Here is a 19,859-nt window from a genome sequence, read left to right on the forward strand (position 1 = left end):
CGCGCCACTGCCACGGAGTTTGAAGAATTGAATCCACGCTGCCTGCTCAACTCTTAAAGCGTTTCTTATCAAATACTCCGTTAGCACAATAAAGCTGCTAAATAATTCAGTACCCTTGATAGGAAAATGCCACTTCCCGATGAGCATACGTTCAGTTAAATGAATGTCTTTAAGGGGGAGGGTTCCAGGGTGGTGGCTATAATGAATGTTAGCTATGATTTGAAGTTTATAAATGGTAAAAGGGGAAAACACGCAGACCCAGTGATTTCATATTAAGAAAATTCGCTGTATGCAGCGGCTAGGAGTTTCCAAAATCCCCCTTGTATTTTATAAATCTTTATTTCTGAAAGAACACTGCCAGATTCTTCCCTGATAGTCTGTAGTTAGATAAACCATCGAAGGGGTGCTGTGAAATATTGCGCACTCTAAAGCCTTTTCTGCGGGAAAGATAAACTTGTATCTGTCTTAACAAAATAGGGATAGCGGTACTGGAAATTGTGTACAATTTAATGTAAAATGCTTGATTTTTTTAAAATAAGGAATAATTCGGACTGAAACCTAGGCAATATGAAGCCTAGGAAAAAGAAACCCTGGGGTCCTGATATTAAAACACTCATACACCAACACATTAGTATTTCATAGAAGAAAATGTTCATATTTCTTCCATTTCTAAGGAAGGTTTGTTTGGATGGGATTGAACTAGTCTCAAGATCCTATATCTATTGGCAACTCCCAGTTGCAATTTGATTCCTATATTAGTTATTTTTGTTCGTCTTCTGTAGAAACTTAATATGTATCTTATGCCAGACAAAATAGTTTTCCTTTGGGGAACTTCAAATGTAGCAAATACCATCCAATAACAATTTCATATCAGTTTTGTGAAAGGGATTAAAGTATTTCTTTCCTAGTTATACTTTATTTTCGTTTTAGGTTATTTTCAACCCACCAAATTAGAAAGCAGGATTATCTGTGGAAAATGAGTTGAGGCTCTGAAAAAGACCAGGTCTAACTATATATTTGCAAGTACCTGACATTCACACGCCTGGCTTGCAAGAGCAGGGAGGAGATGGGGTGCTTAGGCTCTCTCACCCAATCACAGACCCACACCACGCGCTTTTTAGTCATGGATTTGATTTCCAATTCTATATTAACTTAATAGCAAATATCTCTTTAACTCCATCAGAATGCAAATCTGCATTTAGTAACAGCAGGACGCAGAAGAGAGCTTGGCAGAGGGTTTCAACTAGTCAAGGTGAAAACAGATCACCCCAGTCTTGTTTGCCTTCCTACTGGCTTCAGCACTCTATTGGGACTTCCGTCCAAATGCTGAAAACATGGAATACCACACCAATTATCTAAACATCAGGTTTTCTATTTTTATTAAAAACTCACAAATTTATTCAACATGTTTTCTTTCATACAGTGAATGGTCTAATATGCACTGGAGGTCACACAAGCTTAGGTTTATTAGAACAATAAAAGACATATGAGAAATTTAATATATAAAGAAAAAAGTAGCAGCTGTTGACTGCATATTTGACCATAAAATTTAAATATTTTGGACTTTTATTTTAAAGACACAAAAATAAAACCTGTGTGGGTCTATATAAGTCATATTAACAATTTCATGAATGTTCAACAGGACTAAAAATTAGCAAAGATGTTTTTTTAACCTTGTAACACTTTTTTTTAAACACTTTCTCAAGTTGCTGGTGCCAGGCACCATTACAGTATTTGTGCTATAATTTATTCTATTTGGCAACTGTCTGAATATCATGGTTTTCCTTTGCCTCGTGTAAACAACACCTTTTTTTTTACATACTAGCACAGTGAGCCGAAAGCCCTGCAAATCAGTCAGAACATCTACAGGAAAAGAAAAGGAACAATTTTGGTTGATTGCTCAAAACATTGTTTTTGAACAAGAGGTTTCAAAACAGGATATATTAGTAAAACACTGAACTCCTGAATTTAACATTATACGTAAACAGTTGACTGTTTTAGTTCAATAGTCTTTTTTTTTAAACTTTCATGTGAAGGTAGAGTACATTTTTTTTTTTGTAGAGGTGATGTTCAAGTCATTTTACTGAGAGGTGTGGCTGGAGCCCATTCTGTGGAGTGAGTGAGTGTGAATGAGTGTGTGTGTGTGTGTGTGTGTGTGGAGAGAGAGAGATCAAAGAGATAGAGAGGAGACACAGAGAGATTTGTGAAGGTAGAAGAGTTGATACTGAGGGTTTTACATTTAGAATTTTGAAATTTTGGCAAAAACAAAAATCAAAAACCCGGATAGACAAAAAATATATATATATATAGTCCCACCTGATGCACAGCAGGTCGGTGTTTCTGAAGCTATTAAGAGTTTGTTGTCTTCGCTGAACTCCCAGACAACACTAAGATCTCCCAGAACTAGGACTCTCTTGACTGGACCGCCCCTGACAGCTTCTCCTCCCTCACCCGGCTGAGTGCCTCTAGGTTTCCCTCTCTAGGCTCCTGGTACTATCCAGGTCTGTGCGTGCGGGGCTGCAGCTGTCGAAGATGTCTTCCCGCTAGCAGAGGAACCGCCGGTGGAATCTGTCCACGGATCCAGACCCAGGTGGAACATAGGGATAGCGGAGAACTCCCCTTCTGGAGCCTCAGTTTTGCATTTTGCCAGCCAGTGTGTGGATATCCCAGGTCTTCCGTGAGGCGGATTTTGGATCCAATTTTGAACCCCCTTTGCCAACCAGTCTCCACAAACTGAGAATGGTCCCCGAGGCTGGAAGAAGTGGAGCAGGAGGCTTGCCTTTTTTTTTTTTAATATAAGTTTTTTTTCTTAAATAAAAGCTCGTCTCTGTACAACCACGAGCTCCCGTGGCCCACGCAAGGCCCGCTACCACACGGCTGCCTCGTTCATTTCAGGAGGATGGGACAGGTGGTTCCCGTAGCTGGCCCCGCCATTGACCGACAGAGATGAGAAGGGTGGACTGGGCCCGAAGACCTCCGCTGACATGGAGTGGAGAGGCCCGGGCAGACTGGGTTCAGGACTAGGCGAGTCCCCTGGGGGATGTGCCAAGATGTCGGTGAATCGCTGCGCCTCGCTGGAAGGGTGGTGGCCAGGCAGCGGGTGGTCCAGACCTCCCAGCGGCGTCCCTGAAGGCCCAGATGATGGCACGAAGGGTAGGTCCACTGGTGTCTGGGCCTGCGAGGACGGTGGTCCTTGCGGAAAGAAGTCGTAGTTGCCCCCGGGACCATAGTACTCGCTCTGGTAATCTGCCAACCAGTAAGGAGGGAAGGGAAGGATGTCAGAGAACCACCCCCGGTCTAGTGAGACCCACAGGGCAGGAAGGGACTGCCAGCGGGCATCTCAAGGTAGCTCGGGAAAACTGGCTGTTCATGAGACGCCGGAGCAGGAAGGAGACTTGGCATAAAACTCGGAGCTGCTCCTTACCGGGACCCTCTCCTTACCGGGGTTGGGACTTCCGCCACTGCCCCTGACTTGCTCCTGGCCTTTGCCCCAACACCTCAATAGAAAGCCAGAGATACCTCTGGCGCTGCTACCCGCTTCCAGCGAAGCCCGTTCGTCCTGGGCCTCGCCTCGCCACTCGATCACACTCACCTCCGTAAAAGGAGAAGGGGCCGTTGGGAATGAGCTCGCCTGGCTCCAGGCGGTCCACCAGCGGTCGCATCCGGCGAGGACTGCGGAAAAAGGCGTGGCGCCGCGCGCCCAGGGCGCTTAGCTGCTTCATCCTTCGCTCCTTGGAACGTCGATTCTGGAACCAGACCTGGAGCACACAGGCATGCAGTGAGACCGTGGAGACCCCACTGACACGCCGGCGGTGTTCAACGGGGTCTAGTAGGTCACCCCTCCGCTGGCTGCCCTGATAACCCTTGGTGTGTGTGTGTGTGTGTGTGTGTGTGTGTGTGTGTGTGTGTGTGTGTGTGTGTTTCTGAATAGGACTGGTGCGCAGGATTCCCAAGAAGGGGATCTGAGAAGACTACTGCTACGTCTAACTTTTGTATTCCCACTACTCCCAGAAAACACACTCTTAGCTTTATATTATCTTAGAGATCATAGATACTGAAACTCTTCAAAATAGTGTCACATATACAACTTCCCTTTCAGAGTCTCTTGTTGCTCCTTATCCCCATATCACGATAGTGACAGAGACACAGAAAGTCTCTTGCTGATTGTTTCCCAAGGGTAGTGACACTAAAACCCACAATCTCCTTTTCACACCCACACAAAATCTCGAAGTGCCAAATATACTTAGCCACAGCCTCTCATCAACAGTGAGTGACACAAGCCCACATTCATAAGCACAAGTCCACACAGCCTCCCAGAGTTACCCTTGTCCAACACTTGGACACCCTCACCAGGTCTCCAGGAACTTTGATTAGACACACAGTATAGGTATGGGCAGACTCCTGGTGTCTGAGACACACTCTATCTGGTCTCTTCCCAAGCAGAGACCCAGCTCTCTGCAGAAGGCTTAGTCTCCTCATTCTGTTCCAGGCTGCATCTAGGCAGAGTCAACTTCCCACAAATTCAGGGCGCCCCGTCTGCTTGGGGAGGGCAAGCCTCTGCTCTGGAGGTTTTTAAACTGGGGCACAAAACTCACAACTTTGGGGTCGGGGAATTAGAGGGAGAGCTTGCTGTGCAGAAAGCAGAACTGGATGACTCTGGAACCCACAGCCACCTCTTGGCTCCTTGACGAGGGTGAAAGAGGGACAGGGTGTGTACAGAAAGATGGATGCTGTTGTCATTGTGATGTTGGACACTGAGCTTTCCGCCAGCTTTAGTCTGTGCTCCCAAGTCACTCCCTTCCCTTTAGCCTCTGTGGGCTCTCCTCTCACATTCCAGTGTATCAGGGCAGCCCTTTCCAGTCCCACTCACTTCTTCCACTACCCTCAAAACTCTGCGCTCTCCCAGGCTCAGCCTAGGTTCCCTTAGCGACCATGGGAATCTTTGGGTGGCAGGCTCACATGGCAAAGTGGCAAACTAGGGTTCTGACCTGGATTACACGCATGTTGAGGCCAGTCTCCTGGGCCAGTTGCTCACGGATGTGTCGCGTGGGCTTGGGTGTAGCTGCAAAGGCTGCCTTCAATGTCTCCAGCTGCTTGGCTTTGATCGTGGTTCGGGGTCCCCTGCGCTTGGCACCTAGGTTCTGGTCATCATTTTCATTGCTTCCGCCTTCCTTGTCTGACACGTTGGCACTTTCAGAGTCCTTGGCATCATCCTGCGATGGGTCTTGGGAATCGGGCGATAAACTAGGGTCACTGCCTGTGGTGGCTGGGGAGAGAGAAAGGGCTGGTGAGCAGGGACTTTGGATGGCTTTCCTCCCCCATACCCACCCTCTAGCCAGTTGGGAATCCTGGCCTCACCAGAATGGAGGCTGTTCTCTTTGGCGACACTGCTGTTACTCAGGTAATCCTCTTTGCAAACGAACTTGTTCTCATCGATGATATAGAGCTCCTCTCCGGTGGAGAGCTGCTTGTTACACATCATGCAGGTGAAGCAGTTGAGATGAAACACCTTGCTTCGTGCTCTCCGAACCAGATCGCTTGGAGAGATGCCCTGCGCACAGCCTGCGCATTTGGTACCGAAACATCTTCATAGGGTGGACCGAGGTTAGGGAGAAGTACAGGAGACCCGGTGAAATAAGGACCACGAAACGAAGAAGTTGAGGGAGAGGAAGAGAAAATTAATACAAAAATTATTAAATATATATGAATATAAAATTATTAAATATATATGAATACTAAACATAAATAAAAAATTAAACAAGTGAGGAAGCAGGAGAGAACACTGAACATCACGGAAAAGGGAGGGAAAACACGAACTGCCCCCTACCTAACCTTATGCCTAGACATCCCCGGGCAAAAAGCGACGAGAGAAAAGGTTTCCAAGTGGCTACAAGAGCAGAAGGGAAACCGAGCACCCATTTCCCGATTAGATTCAAATTCGAGTTAAGAGCTCCGTAGAAATGTCCCGCTCTACGCTGCCTGTCCTTCACCACAAAAGGACCTGAGCACAGGTGGGGGGTTGGCAAAGTCCGATCCTGCCGTGAGTAAACAAACACTGACTCTGAGAGCCTTGGTGGCTGTAGTTGGGCAGTTGCCATGTTCGTGCGCAAAAGCCTGACAGATTGGCGCAAGTGGGAGTCGCAGCCGGGTTGAGGAGGCTTAAGGTGCCCTGCTGAGCTTTGCCGCTAGCGAGGTTTTGAGAGCCCCAGAAGCCGGCGTAGCTTGCGCTCTCCTGCTCGGATCCAGTCCGCGCAGAGTGAAAAACCCGAGCAGTCTGCGGAAGCCCTAAAGCTCGGCCTTTCCGCAGTAGCGGCTCGCACCGCTCTTTGCTTCGCAGTTCCTTCGCAAACACGAGCCGCGCATCCAGAATCACTACTGGGCCTTTGATCAAAGGAGGCCCGGTGGCTTCAAACTCTTTCCCAGGTTCACTCAATTCTCACAAACCAAAACTAAAATAGCGGAGTAAAGTGTGGGATTTCAAAACAGCGGAAAATACAATTTGCATTTGAGGTCATCTTCTTTTTGAGTTGTGATTGTGGCAAATAATAAGTTTAATAAAATACAAAGTAAAATAGTAAACAGAAAAGAATTTTGCTGGCTCTAACGAGCCGCGTGTTCGCCAAGAGGTGGCTTTCCTGGTGGGGCATGGGCTGGAAAGGCCACGAAGAGCGGTGCGGGACACTGGGCCGAGGCCAGCACGGTACGGTTCTCCCAGGTCTACCCTTATAGGCCAATCAATGTTTGTAGACCCCAGGCACACAGGATTGACCTCAAGAGCGGGCTCTTTATTGCGGCTTTTTAGGCCACTGGGACTCCGCAGTTCGGACAAGACCTCTCAGAGAAGGAAAAGGCAGTGGCAGGAATAAGGCTGGAGTTTTTAAGCTCAACTTGGAGGAGCAGCTATGTGGGAGGCCCGGAAAATGTAGTTGGTTGCTGGAGAGCTTGGCTTCGGGAAAAGGCAAGCGAGAGCTACAGACTTGAGACTGCTCTACCTCTGCCGCGACTTGGAGGGGTATCTGAGACGGCTCAGACCCTTTCTTCCCAGGCACCTGCAGCCAAACCCGGACCACACTTTCCAGCACCAAGTAGGACAAATATCTCGGCAGGCCAGCTTCCTAAGAGGTAGAAGACGGAGGAACTGGCTGCCCGAGTGAAAAGGCAGCTCCTAACGCAGCTCCTGCCGTGGCCACGCTGACCTCTGATCCGAAGCTGGCCAGGAAAGGCCCGTGGGGAGGAAGCAGCGGAGGCACGGGAGGGAAGAGGGAAGTACTCACCGGAAGAAGTCGTTTTTACAGTAGAGCTTGCCTTCCCGGGAGAAGCACTTCTCGGTCAGATTGCATTTACATTCACAGCACTGGACGCACTTGACATGCCAGGCCCTGTCCAGCACGTTCAAGAGGAAACGGTCCAGGATGGGCCTTTTGCAGCCCGCACAGTGCACCATGGTCTTTGGTTTGGTCCGGTGAGGCTCGGATCGGCGGGGCAAGTGGAATCGAGGGGATGATTCCTGAAGACAACCAGCCTGAGTTCCCCAGCTCCTCCAAAAAGAAACCCGCTCAAGCCGGGCAAGCAAAAGCCCGCATCAGCAAATCAAAAGGGGGGCAGACCAGGCTGGTAGGGGGCTGCTTGAGAATCCCAGGGCCGCGGTGGGGTGGAGCAGCGCCACCTCAGCTCACTGGGAGAGGAAAACCAGTCTCAAGCGGGCAAGAAAGCGGCTCTTCTGCCCAACGTCGGAGAAGGAGTGAAGGTCACCGAGAAAGGCGGCGGGACAAAAATAAATAAAACTGAACTGGCTAAAAGGAAGACGCCAAGAGCTCGGGATTCGAGAAAGCGACGCTGGGTTCTCTCCGGCTTGAGGTAGAGCTGTCAGAAGTCAAAGTGCATCGGTTTTGTCGAAGTATGAAGGCAGGCTGTGTGTGCGCGCCAAGACTGCCTACCACCGGGTTTTTCCCTTTAAAAAAGGAAAAAAACAAAAAACAAAAACGGAAAGAAAGGAACACAGGAGTAGAAAGCTTTGGATCCTACATCTTCGGCTTCTTGCAGAGGCGGGACGGTGTGGGCGCCGCGCTGGGCCTGGGGAGGGGGCGGGGGCAGGCCGAGGGGTGGGGGAGAGGGCAGGTTGGGTAGGAGATTTGTTGATTGTAGTTGATGTTTAGGTTCCCCCCACCCTTTGGAAAGGGTTTTTGCCACGCAAGAATGAAAAGGGACAACTTCGGGCGGATGCAGCCGGGCGCACTGGATCGCTCCCCACCGCCCCAGCCCTGTCACCTCGGCCGTTGGCCTGCCCAGGCGGCCTTCCGCGTCCTCGGAGCGGCCCTCCCTGCGCCTGGACGCCTTCGGGGAGGCAATGTAGTCTGGCTCTTCACCGCGCCTGGCCGAGCATCCTGCCTTCAGTCACAACTCGCGGCCGCTTGGGCGCGCAGCCCCGCATCGCTCGGCCCACGCTCCCGCTGCCAGCGTTTCAGCCCCACAGTCGCTCGACTTTTTTTCCTCCCTCCCCCTTTTGTTGTGGTGGCAAGTCAGTTTTTTTCTTTCTAGTCTCCTTTTCCCCTCTCTTTTTCTTTTCCTCGTACAACGGGAGGAGTCAGGGGAGGGGGCGTCTTGAAGAGCTTTAGAATAATGTCCTGATGCAGCGGCTACAGAAGGCCAGCGGCTAGAACAGTTCGGCGCGGCTAGCCGGTGTCGCTGTCCGGCCCGCGGGTTCCTTGTTGGCTCTCCCAGGGCGCGAGTCCCTCGTCTCCGGTCTCCTGGCCCAGTCCTCGGCGCGTCTCTCCCCAGCTCCAGCGGCTCGGTCACTGCTCCTGGCTGTTGACTGAGCCCTGGAAGCCCCCTCGCCTTAATGCAGCGCCCGCCGACGTCACGGCGGACTGCGACCAATCAGCGCCTCGCGGTCCCTCTGTAAACCATTCTGCATTCCCCCCCGGCCGGGGAGAGTGCGGGGACACCGCGTTTAGAGGATCAGTGGCGGTGGCCCCGCGCGGTGCCGGCGACTGGCAGAGAGATGTCCTAGTCCCTTCCAGGTTGGGTAAGGCGTTGGCTTCAGTGTCAGGGATTGAAAGTTGGCGGGAGGAGGCCCGAGTTCGGTGGGAGGGTAAAGTCAAAACTACCCCGTGTCCCCCCAAAAAAGCCTTACTGGTGTTAGTGTGCAACTGGATCTGGAAGCTTGGGGGGAGGGCCTAGGTACACAGCTTTGCAATTCAGGTGTTGATAGCCCGGCCCTTCTTGCTCGTTTGGCCTGGAAATTGCCCCCGGCACAGCTCGAGTCTTTGGAAAGGTAGGGGGCGCTTGGCAGTTTAATCTCCCTTCTGTCTCTCGGCGCCCCCTCCCCCAGTCCATCCAAAGTCCACCCGGCAGGGTGTCTGGGAGACACGAGTGTGGATCTCCCGCTGCGCTGTCTTGGAAAGTTGAAGCGGGCGATTTCCTGATGGGGGTGGGGGAAACCGGAGGCGCGGCGCCAGGGTGGGAGAAGGAGTGGGTGGGGAAAGCGCTTCGGGTGAGGAGTTGCAACTCTGGCGAGAAGTTGTGAGAAAATTGTGATCCGGAGACACCTTTTACAAACAAAAACAAATGACTAGGTGGGAAACCGCGGGGCTCCCGCAGCTGGGGGAGGTGGTAGCCGCGGGGGACTGCACCTTGGCTGCAGGGAGGGAGGCGTGCAGCGCGCTGGCAGAGTAGCCTGGCTCCCAGACCTTCCCTTTTCTGGGCTTCCAGCTAGTTCGTTTTCTTCACACATCTGCGGACCATACCTACCCGAGTACACTCTTTAGGAATAAAACACGTTCCTAATTTTGTCCGAGTTATAGCGTTATAAACTCATGACCGCCGCCTACGGGGGCGGGGGCGGATCTGCCTAGGCGTGTGAGTCGGATGATGGTCCTGAGGGCTTGAACTTTTAAGTCATTCTGGTTCCCAGGAGCACTCAAGTTAACTGTGGCGACTGAATTTTTTCTTAAGCTTAATCCAAATTGATCTCAAAGCCGTGCTACTTTTGCTCCCTATTTGGGGGAGATGCTAGGAAGACCCATTTGATCAAATTTGGGAGATAATAAGGGTGTCCCTGCAGCCATACCTAGATGGTATTTCAGAATATGTCTTTTAAGTTACTTCATCTATACACCCGACAGATCTTTCACAGGGCTAAATTAGGAGAAAGGGGCGCGGAAATGCAGTTGAACCGGCAGTGAATCCGGGTCCACACACAGAATACCCTCTTCCAGCGAAGAGAGAAGCTGCCACGAATTTGGTTTGTGTTGGATGGCATTGTTAGTTTTTAGGGCTGAGCTAACGTCCCCTTTCCTGCTTTCTTTCGCACCTACCGGCTCTTCAACAGCTCTGCCTTCCCACCGGCATGATCTCTGGTTTGTAAACCCAACCCGCCAAGGCCTTCCTCACACGCCTCCTCGGCGATCTGCCCCCACCGCCACCTCTGAACATCAGACCTCAGTGCGTTCTCCGTACCCCATACGCACTCGGGTGGAGCAGCAGTGGACCAAAGTAGCTCAGTCAGGCTGGTTAACTCTCACACAACAACCCCTGTCCTGTTTTTTTCTAGGCTTAGACTCAGGGCTGAGCCGGGGTTAGAAGGCGATCCTCCCACCTATCGGGCGGGCTCTGCGGGTTCGACTGGGGGTCGGGATCTTCCTGCGCACCCGACACTTCCTAGAACAAATCGACCAGTGTCAAGAATTGTGACACACTCACCCACCCCGGACGTGCCGAGTGCAGCGGAGTGCGGGATCTCTCTATTACCCCGACTCCCAAGCGGCTGCCAAAAAGAAGGGACCATCGGTCCCCAAGCTCTCCACCCTCAACTGCTCGAGAGCTAGAGCTGCTACCGCCCGGGACTCAACCGCCCCTCTCAGGAGCCTATAGTCGCCCAGGTCCCGGGTGGCTCACACTCGGAGCGGCTGGGCTACTTCACATGAAAAGCAGAGGGACCCGGGAGGGGGCAACTAAGAAATTATTGTGGCGGGAACCTGTGGGGCGCCCCTGGTCTCCGTTGCCCGCCGTTTCTGACTCGCATCCTCCTTCGGTAGTCGGGGAGAAGCTGTTTTATTGATTTGGGGCGTAACGACGTTGAGGCCATGGTGTGGGAGGAAGGACCTCTTTTAGAGGACGGGAGTTGGGCGAAGACAGGACTCTGGTTCTAGGGCATAGTGTTCTGCATGTCTCGGTGTCCACATGCTGAAGGAAACCGGTCGCCGATCCAATTCCGGCTTCTGGGATGTGTGTGTGTCAACGAGCGAGCGCAATGCAAGACATGGCTCTTGGCTCCTTGATTCTGTTTAAAATTCATATTTAACGCTTCTGCGGTGATAGCACACAGGACTAATGGTTTCTTTTTTCCCATCGTTTCCATTGAGCTCTTATTTTGAAACTGTAATCAGTAGTGGAGACAAGGAGAGAAAACTGAGCTAGTATTCTAAATCCACCATCTCTGATTCCACTGAGCTCGGCTCTGCGTGTGTATACATGACCTCTGAAGATTCCCAACCTTCCCTCCTGACCTACACCACCGGGCAGTCCACGATCTCAAGTACACCCGTTTTACTACCCTCCATCCTTCAAAGTCACATAGACCCTCAGCCACTTAGACCCTGGCGTCTGTCCTGAGATTCAATTTGGACGACTGGCCATCATTCAGCGATCACAAAATCCGTTCCACCCGACTCCCAAGACACCGCAGGAAAAGGTCCCAGAGGGTCCAAATAGTGGCTTCCACCGTCCAGGTTTGCCTTCCTAGAATCAGCTCGAATAGAGGTCTCTCCCTCCATTCCAGCCTTTCCTGCTCACACATCCACTGATCTCCCTTGTCTCCTGGGTCCAGAGCCCTTGAACCCATACCCTCCACACCCAGTCCCCCAGTCTGGGGTGTTTCCCACCAACCAGGGGCCGCTACCGTTCTTTCTTAGTCACTGTGGGTTGCTATTTAATTCCCAGCGCAGCCGCTTCCTTCCTCTGGTTCAGACCATGATCCCCAGAAAAGGGAGAGGAGGCCGAGCCACAGTAGGCTTCTAGGGCTGCCAGTCACAAAACCCGGTATATCCAGCAGCATAGGTCTAGAGGCGAGGAAAGAAGGAGCCGGCTAACTGCACCTTAGACCCTTGCCATCTGAAGCCACACTAACTCTGCACAGACCCGTGAAGATCCAGCTTATGCAACTCGGGAACAGCTCTGCTGGAGCCTCCTTCCCTTGTCCTCCCTCGAGGTTCATGCTCTTAATATGCAGTACTTTTCTAGTTTATATTGCTGTCTCTCCTAAATAGCATAGTAAGGGAGTTGTAGAAGGGGGAGACAGATTTTTATTCTTTACACTTTCCCAGACAGGAACACCAATTCAAGCAAGGGCGCCTGCTCCTATCACCGTATTACTGAGGGTGAGAAGTTGCGGGAGGTGGGCCTTTCAACGGTGCTCCAGGGCGCACTTGGCTCCGGGAGGCTGAGCTTGGGCAATGATAGAGGAAAGGGATGTCACGGTGTGCACCTGGCCTAGGGAAACCGGGCTTCCCACGAGGGCTGGTGTTGTGTGTGGATTCTAAGCACGGGGAGGGGGCTGGTTAGAGGTGAGCGTCCCGATCTCAGCCGCTGAGCAATGGTAGTGGTGCCCTGATGGCGACAGAAGTGACCAGAAGAGGCAGGAAGGAGAGAAAGCATGCAGAAGGAGCAAGAGGGTGTGAATTGAGGGAAGATGTGTCAAGAGAAACACATGGAAGAGTGAAGCACGAAATGAAAAAGACACCCTTTGTGGTGGTTCACTCCTGTAGTCCCCCTACTTGAGTTCAAGTGGTGTCCAGGCAAGCCTGGGCTACAGAATAAGACAGTGTCCAAAAAAAAAGTGTGTGGGGGGCTGCGAAGCTGAGAATCCTGAAGCTTCCAGGCAGGGCCTTCCATTGGGACCTAAGTGTGTAAGTGTGCTGTGCGTGTGACAGGCACATTCCTGGGCAGGAGAAAAGGAGGTTGTAGCCTGTTTGGTAGGGAACTTAACGCCTATGGAAAGCGTGTGAGCAGCACTGGGCAGGAATCCAACAAATAAATAAAACGTCTAAGACAGCGTGACAACAATGTGTATTTGGGTGCATGCCCATGTTCCTCTGTTTGAGCACACACACACCCGGAAGGAAGACAAACGGGGCTCCTGCCTCAGAGTAATTAATCCTGTCACTAATTGACTCTCTCCCCTTACCTAATGGTGGTGGTCACTGCTGATATCTGGAGAGATATCAAGTGGGAAGGGAGGGAGGGAGAAAGACCCCAAAGCTAACAGCCTTTGGGACTGAGGATGCGTTTGCTCTGAAGTTGGCTGCTCTAATCCGTTATCCTCAGCACCTCACTCATTGTTGGATGCAGTTCAACAGATGTGACTGCCTTGCCTGTCCAGGTTTGGGGCAATGTTCGCAAAGGTCCTCTAGGCTTAGAGAGACCAGATCATGCACACCGAGGTCCTTCTGTAGCTCTGAAGCTGGGACTTACAGTTTCTCAGCTGAAAGCCACTCACTACCCCTCTACTAGACATGGCCCACATGGGAGCCTGTAACCCTGACTCTCTTGGTCTCCCCCAAGGGAGATCCTGAGCCACCTACTGTCACCTTGTATTCTTCAAGGCCCTAGGACGGATATGTCCTGCAGTCCCCGGCAGCAACAGCGCTGGAGAGCTTTAGGCCATCTGGGAAACTGCTTGAGAAGGATGAAAAGAGAGTAGTAAAGGGATGAGCTAGGCCAAGGATGAGGAAAAACTTGTAGAGTTGCATAAACCTGCTCAGACACGCAAGTCCGCAGAGTGGTTGTCTTGTGGCAAGGTTGAGGTCTCTGGGGACAAAGGAGGAGTGAATCGGTTGCTGCTGGGTAGGAGAGAGTGTGTAGTGCGTGGGAAGGCAAGTGGGCAGCTATGCTCTGTGCCTGTGTGACAGTTCTAGTCTGCGGGGGCATGGAAAAGGCTCAGTATGCGCCCCCACTACACACCCTTAGGTCTCAGGACTGGGGAGGAGAAACAGATCTGTCTTTTGGTAGCTGAGTTGGTTGAAGGATCCAAGGCCCACAATGTGTCTGCTGATGAAGCATCCAGCCTTTGGGAGGTGAGTGTCAGCTGTCATCCCTGTGAGGTAGTCATTCTGTTAGCCTCCTCAGAGGCTAAGTAAATAGATTCAGGGACTGGTATGGAGAGGACACAGCTTCCAAGGGAGTGGAACAAAACAAAACAACCCAAAGCCCCACTAAACACAATTCTTAATTCCCCCTTGGGGGCATTTGTACATTTGACCAAAACAGTCCCCAAGCAGTAACAGTGGTATTACTTACAGGGGCTAGAGGTCCAGAGGGAGTTTGAGGGTGATGGGCAGACCAAGAGAGGTGGCTGGCATGTTAGAGAAGGTGAGATGCGTGGCTTCTTCTCAACATCACTGTCATGCTTTAAGAGGAAAAAAAAGAAGAAAGAAAGGAGAAACAAGCAAAAGGAATAAAATTTCAGGGCAGAGAAGAGAAGGGCATATAGAAGGCAAATAGAAACCAGAAAGGAAAGAAAGTGAAGAAGAAAGAAAAAATGCAGGGAGGTGGAGAGAGACCATAATAAAAGAGGGTGAAGGCGGCCCCAGGAGGCTGGGCCTCGTCCCAAACCATCCGTCTTCATTGTCTCCGTGTGTGCAAAGGCAACTCCAGCATAAGGAAAAGCCACTATTGGAGCCGCGGCTTTATTTTATATCCTATACATCAGGAGGGAGGCAAAGCTTTATTTTCGCCAAGAGACAGATATTTTATTTCTCTCTTACGGTTTTATGTGTGAGAGATGTCAGGTTGCCACAATGGATGGCTAATGCATAGGCAAGAGGAAGCCGTGTTGGCATGCTGTGTGTCATGGGGTCTGGGGGGGTGAGCGGGCCTGGGATTTAGGGCTGATGGGACACTCTGGGGGATTTCTGCTAAAACATCTCTCTTCATAAATCCACAAGCATGGTCAGCTCAACAGGGAGAAGAAGGAGTTTTAGAGGGAAAAGAGTTGGGCTTAGTAATAAATGAACACACAAAGGAACCGCTTACCTTCCAACTGGCTTGGGCAATGGGGGCAGACGGAAGTTCTAGTGACAGGCAAAGGGAGACTTGTTTTAGAAGGTGGATGAAGGGTGAGAAGTGATGTATTAAAAACCTGGAACCCAAAAGTGGTGTCTTGCACATTTATAAATGCATCTGTAAATAGACCAGGCATCTGAGGACCAAAGCAGTATTATCTTTTAAATTAAGAGTCCCGGAAAGCTGAGGAAGAAGGCTGGACACATGTGCTGTTCACAGGGATGTGTGTGTGTGTGTGTGTGTGTGTGTGTGTGTGTGTGTGTGTGTGTGTGTGTGTGTTCCTGGAAGAACTGTGTTTATATGGGCTTCTTTTGCCCTATATATATTTTACGGTTTCTGTCTTTTATCCACATGTCCCCTTCTTCAGAAAGCTTTTTTTTTCCTTCTTAGAGCCTTGGAGGAAAAGAACTATTAATTTGCAAATTATCCTGTACAAGGTCAAGATGGGTGTTTTTTACTGCTACATCTACTGATTTGCGTGGACACACACATGCACATACAAACCCATTATGCTGTGAGCCCTCCGTTGTCAGTGCCGGATTAGAATTCAAGAAAATCTCCTTCGTGCCAGTGTGCTCCACATTAAGCCCCGGACCTCAAAGTGTATAATGTTCACATTTTAAACCCCTGGAGATGGGGATGAGCATAGAGACAGTGGCATGGGGGGAGTCTTTGGATTAACATGTCCATCTGGACTCACCATCTCCCCTCCTTGTAGGCCTCTCTTCTTACCCCTGCAGAGACCACTGCTTCCAGGAGTAGCTTTCTTTCATTTTCAAGTCTTGTTAATTGTTGTTTTTATGTGTTACGTAGCAAAAAGCTAGTTATATCCTTCACTTCATTTCAGAGGATCTCAGGCAGCACAAGAGTTCTAGACAATGAGCAGGGCTACCTGGCCACACTGCCCCCTGCCTTTGAAGAAGCTGTTCAACCTTTCTGGGCCTCAGTTTCCCCTCCTGTATGCAGGGGATTGGGCTAAATGATTGCCAAGGTCCGTTCCAGCTCCGACTTCCTCTGACCGAATGAGATAATGTGTGAAAACACTTTGTAACCACTAAAGCCGGACGAATGCCAGGGATTATTATTACGATTCTAATCAATCCTCTTTTCTCCACATGGATCTTGGCTGTTTAGCGCCAGCAAGCAGGCTAAAGAGGGCCCAAGTGAGAAAGCTTAGCAGAGATGGGAAGACTCTGCTGGGGACAGAAAAACCCTGCACCTCTGTCTCTGGAAGCCAGGTGGGCAGTGGTGGGCCTGGAGAAGCAGCAGGATGCACCAGGACACATTTTAGTCTGGGCAGGAGCAGAGGGTGTCTTTCTTCAAAAGCATTATTTGTTTCCAAGTGACTGACATAGGAAGGCGATTTGCATTTTTTCTCTTTCCAGGGAGAAAGGAAAGAACAAGGTGTAGCTGATTAGCAAGTTAATTATTTCAGTACCCCAAGGGTTCATGCGTGGTGGTAAGTTGTCCAGCCCTGGTGTAATTTCACAGTCTGTGCGTTTCTTGGTGAACACCTGGGGTGCCTGAGTCTGTCTCTTTCTCCATCAACCTGCCTCATGTTGTCCCGATGCACCTGGGGAAAGGGGCAGGGCCTGGGGTGAAAGTTGGTACTATATCAGTTGAGGGGAGACAGAACTTGTGAGATGCCCTCTACCTCCACTGAGTGCTTAGTTACTTATCTCTTTCCTCTTCACTAACAGCATTTTTTAAAATTAATATTAATGAGGTGGTTATCAGTAAGTGGGGTGGCCGTGAGGTGATATCCCAGATCTGGTCAGGACATGAACTGTGATGGGGGTTGGAGGGAGTCCTTGCTTCTCACCTCCTCCTGCCAGGTCAGCTCTCCAAGCTCTGTTTGATTTCTCACCTCTGGCCACCACTTGTTCTGGAGCAGCCTCCTCCAGCCTGACCTCCCCTGAGGGAGGGGAGGGAGGATTGTGTGAGCAAAGGGATGGATGCCTTCCCCCAGAGAGATAACTTGGAGATGTGAACATGAGCTGCAGAATTAACAGCTTCGGCCTCTCTGCCACTAGGCTGGCTTCCTGCTCTGACGATGGGAGGCCAGACCCCTGCCTCTCCTTTTGAGCCCGGCAAAGGGCGGGGGTGCTCTCCAGTTTACTTAAGAGTGGTCCCATCTGCTCAGACTGGCCTTTCATAAGGGGAGGGATTTATGCAGTGTCCTTGTGCTTAGACCTGGGATTTGGCTGAAAACCTTGGGCCTCTGAGAATTACCTAATGCTGCAATGCTCAGTCATGAAGATGATTCATGACTTTTGTCTTTGTGGAGTGAGTGTGTGTGTGTGTGTGTGTGTGTGTGTGTGTGTGTGTGTGTGTGTGTTACTTTCTACTGTTCGAATTTTGAATCCAAAATCTTCTTTTCTATATTGTCTCAGGAGACGGCCTTGGAGGGCCAACTTCTGGACTTCAGCAGTGTGAGGACGACACAGTACTCACTGGTGCTGCCATTCAGCTGTTCTCACTCAGGCTGGCTGCCACCCCTGCTGATGGAGAGAGGCTGGAGGCTGTCTGAGAAGACAGTGCCGGTGACTAGTTAGCTGCTAATGATAGTATTTGTAGAGTAGGGGTGAGTCCAGTTGTTGCTCAAATGAGGTTTAACCTCCCTGGCTGAGATGTAGGACAGAAGGTCTTGTGAGGAACTTCAAGGGCAGGAAGATGGGCAGAGGGAGGAAGGAGCTCCATGGGTGATAGCAACAGAACATCAAGGAGATCGTTGAGGTTCCATGTGGAATCCTGGGCAAATTTGGAAGGACCTACAAGTGTCTTTTATTTATCTTCTCTGGGATAAAATGTGACTTTTTTTTCAGGGTCAGTGACTGCTAAGCTCCTCTCTCAGTGCTTTCTTTCTTTCTTTCTTTTTTTTTTTTTTTTTTTTTTGGTTTTTCGAGACAGGGTTTCTCTGTGGCTTTGGAGGCTGTTCTGGAACTCGCTCTGTAGACCAGGCTGGCTTCGAACTCACAGAGATCCTCTGCCTCCCGAGTGCTGGGATTAAAGGCGTGCGCCACCAACGCCCGGCTCCTCTCAGCGCTTTCTTATACTGGAGTTTGACCTTACAGATGGAGACCCTGCTTTCCCAAGTAGCTAGATTTGCTTTGCCTCAGGTGATTAATAATGGAGATGGAGCCAGCATTCAAGTCCCCTGACCAGCCTTCCTTCTTTCTTTTTGTTCTTCAGAACTCTGTAGGCCCACCTGGGATTGAAGGTGTGTGCCACCACACCTGGCTAAACCTTCATTCTTTTTTGTTGTTGTTTATTTTGAAACTGGTTCTCACTATGTAGCTCTGGCTGTCCTGGCACTTACTGGATGGACCAGGCTGGCCTTGAAATCACAGAGATCCGCCTGCCTCTTTCTCCCAAGGAATGAGATTGAAGGTGTGCACCATCAAGCTGGGCCTTCAGCCTTCATTCTCAAAGGTGAGCTGGTCTGTGCCTGGGTGCAAGCTTGTTCTCATTTGGGCCACAGCAAGGATTTAGCTTCTTCTTAAACAAAGAATCAGGGACCTCAGTTGATGAATCTTCTCAGGAAGGATTTGCCACTAATTTAATAAATGCAATCTGTTTTCCCTCTTCTAAATGAGTAACTTGGTCAGTCAGGCTGAGGGCCTGCAGAAGTGGAAAGATGCCTGCCTTGGTCTTCCTGTGTTACTCACACTGGGGTTTGGGCTTGCTTCTGACAGACTAGGAGGAGCAGACACATTCCAGACCCAGAGCCTGGAGTGTTATCTCTCTCCAAACCCTAAATCCTTACCTCCCTTTCTTTATTTCCCTTTACCACAGATGCAGAGGTCTCCTAGCAAAGTGTGAAGGGATGGCCCTCCTCCAGGGTTGAAGAAAGAAAGAAAGAAGGGGAGCCCAAGGAAAGGTGGGGCCGTTGGGATTCCTAGATAACACTCTTCTGCTGGTATACTTCTCACATGTTGTATGCTATAGTCTCCAAATTTCACATTTATTGTGGTAACCTGCAGTGTATAGGCACCAGCCAAATGCAGTTTGGCCAAAACAGTGTTAAATAAAACTGTAAGAAATGCTACCAGGGCTTTGCATGGATTATTTAATTCTATCAATGACAAACAACACTAACACGCAGCATCTCGCCCGGCACAGTATCATGTTTCATTTATATATGCTGAGACATATTTAAGCATGAAAGATACTGTTTCCCGACACATACATTTCCCAGTGATTACTTAGAAGCGTGATAGAAACGGCAAAACCTCTCTCACACATAAACCTGCACCATCATGCACACGACTGCCAGTCGCAGTCACACAGCTAGCCTGCCACACACATGTCTTCATCTATGTGCTTTATCACAGGTAAATGTAAATGTGAATTCAGCTTTATATATTGTATACCATTCCAGGTCCATGTGCCAGTGCATGCCTAAGGTGCAATTTCAGAGTCTTTAATACATTTATACACATTTTTTTCACACACAGACTGTCACATGAACATCAACATGGGTATGAAATCACACATGGATCTTTTACCATACATATGTAAATATTCTCACTGCTCTGTTCTGATCGAAGACTGTGTGCTGCATATAGGAGGGCCTCTGCACACGGGTGCCTATGTGCCTGTATGCATGTGTACATCACCACCGACACCCCATGCTGACATTCATTCTCCTGTTTCATCTAGTCAAGGAGCAAGGATTTCCCTGGGACCATTGGCAGCTGGTGACAGCTCTAGGGTGGGGAATTTCCCATGTTTTTCCTGCAGTAATCCAGAGATCTTTAGGATGGAAAACTTAGAGGAGCAGGTTAGAAAAGTCAACC

The 19,859-nt window shown here is 50.1% G+C and overlaps 1 protein-coding gene and 1 long non-coding RNA gene across 3 annotated transcripts; one reads left to right on the forward strand and one right to left on the reverse strand.

Moving 5' to 3' along the window:
• Positions 1-1,362: 1,362 nt before the first annotated feature.
• Lhx1 (LIM homeobox 1) lies at positions 1,363-7,455 on the reverse strand. 2 transcript variants are annotated; one of them, XM_040747898.1, is made up of 5 exons: positions 5,833-7,188; positions 5,359-5,585; positions 4,989-5,266; positions 3,593-3,758; positions 1,363-3,246 (listed from the first exon to the last, which is right to left on the reverse strand). In XM_040747898.1, exons 1-5 carry the CDS (start codon positions 6,096-6,098, stop codon positions 2,867-2,869), a joined length of 1,317 nt encoding a protein of 438 aa, XP_040603832.1. In that variant the 5' UTR covers positions 6,099-7,188; the 3' UTR covers positions 1,363-2,866.
• Positions 7,456-8,795: 1,340 nt separating this feature from the next.
• LOC121141449 lies at positions 8,796-19,108 on the forward strand. Its single transcript, XR_005878362.1, has 2 exons — positions 8,796-17,603; positions 18,856-19,108. It is a non-coding gene; the product is annotated as an uncharacterized LOC121141449 (long non-coding RNA).
• The last annotated feature ends 751 nt before the right edge of the window (positions 19,109-19,859 follow it).

This window comes from Mesocricetus auratus, unplaced genomic scaffold, assembly GCF_017639785.1.
Source record: "Mesocricetus auratus isolate SY011 unplaced genomic scaffold, BCM_Maur_2.0 Super-Scaffold_100007, whole genome shotgun sequence".
NCBI classification, from domain to species: Eukaryota; Metazoa; Chordata; class Mammalia; order Rodentia; family Cricetidae; genus Mesocricetus; species Mesocricetus auratus.

What these genes read in the sequence shown, in the direction of transcription:
- Lhx1 (XM_040747898.1), bottom strand. Translation starts at nt 6,098, where the DNA reads ATGGCAACTGCCCAACTACAGCCACCAAGGCTCTCAGAGTCAGTGTTT. An exon ending in CGGGGATGTCTAGGCATAAG is followed by an intron (nt 5,586 to 5,832) that starts GTTAGGTAGGGG and finishes CACCCTATGAAG; the next exon opens with ATGTTTCGGTACCAAATGCG. An exon ending in TCAACATGCGTGTAATCCAG is followed by an intron (nt 3,759 to 4,988) that starts GTCAGAACCCTA and finishes TGTGTGCTCCAG; the next exon opens with GTCTGGTTCCAGAATCGACG.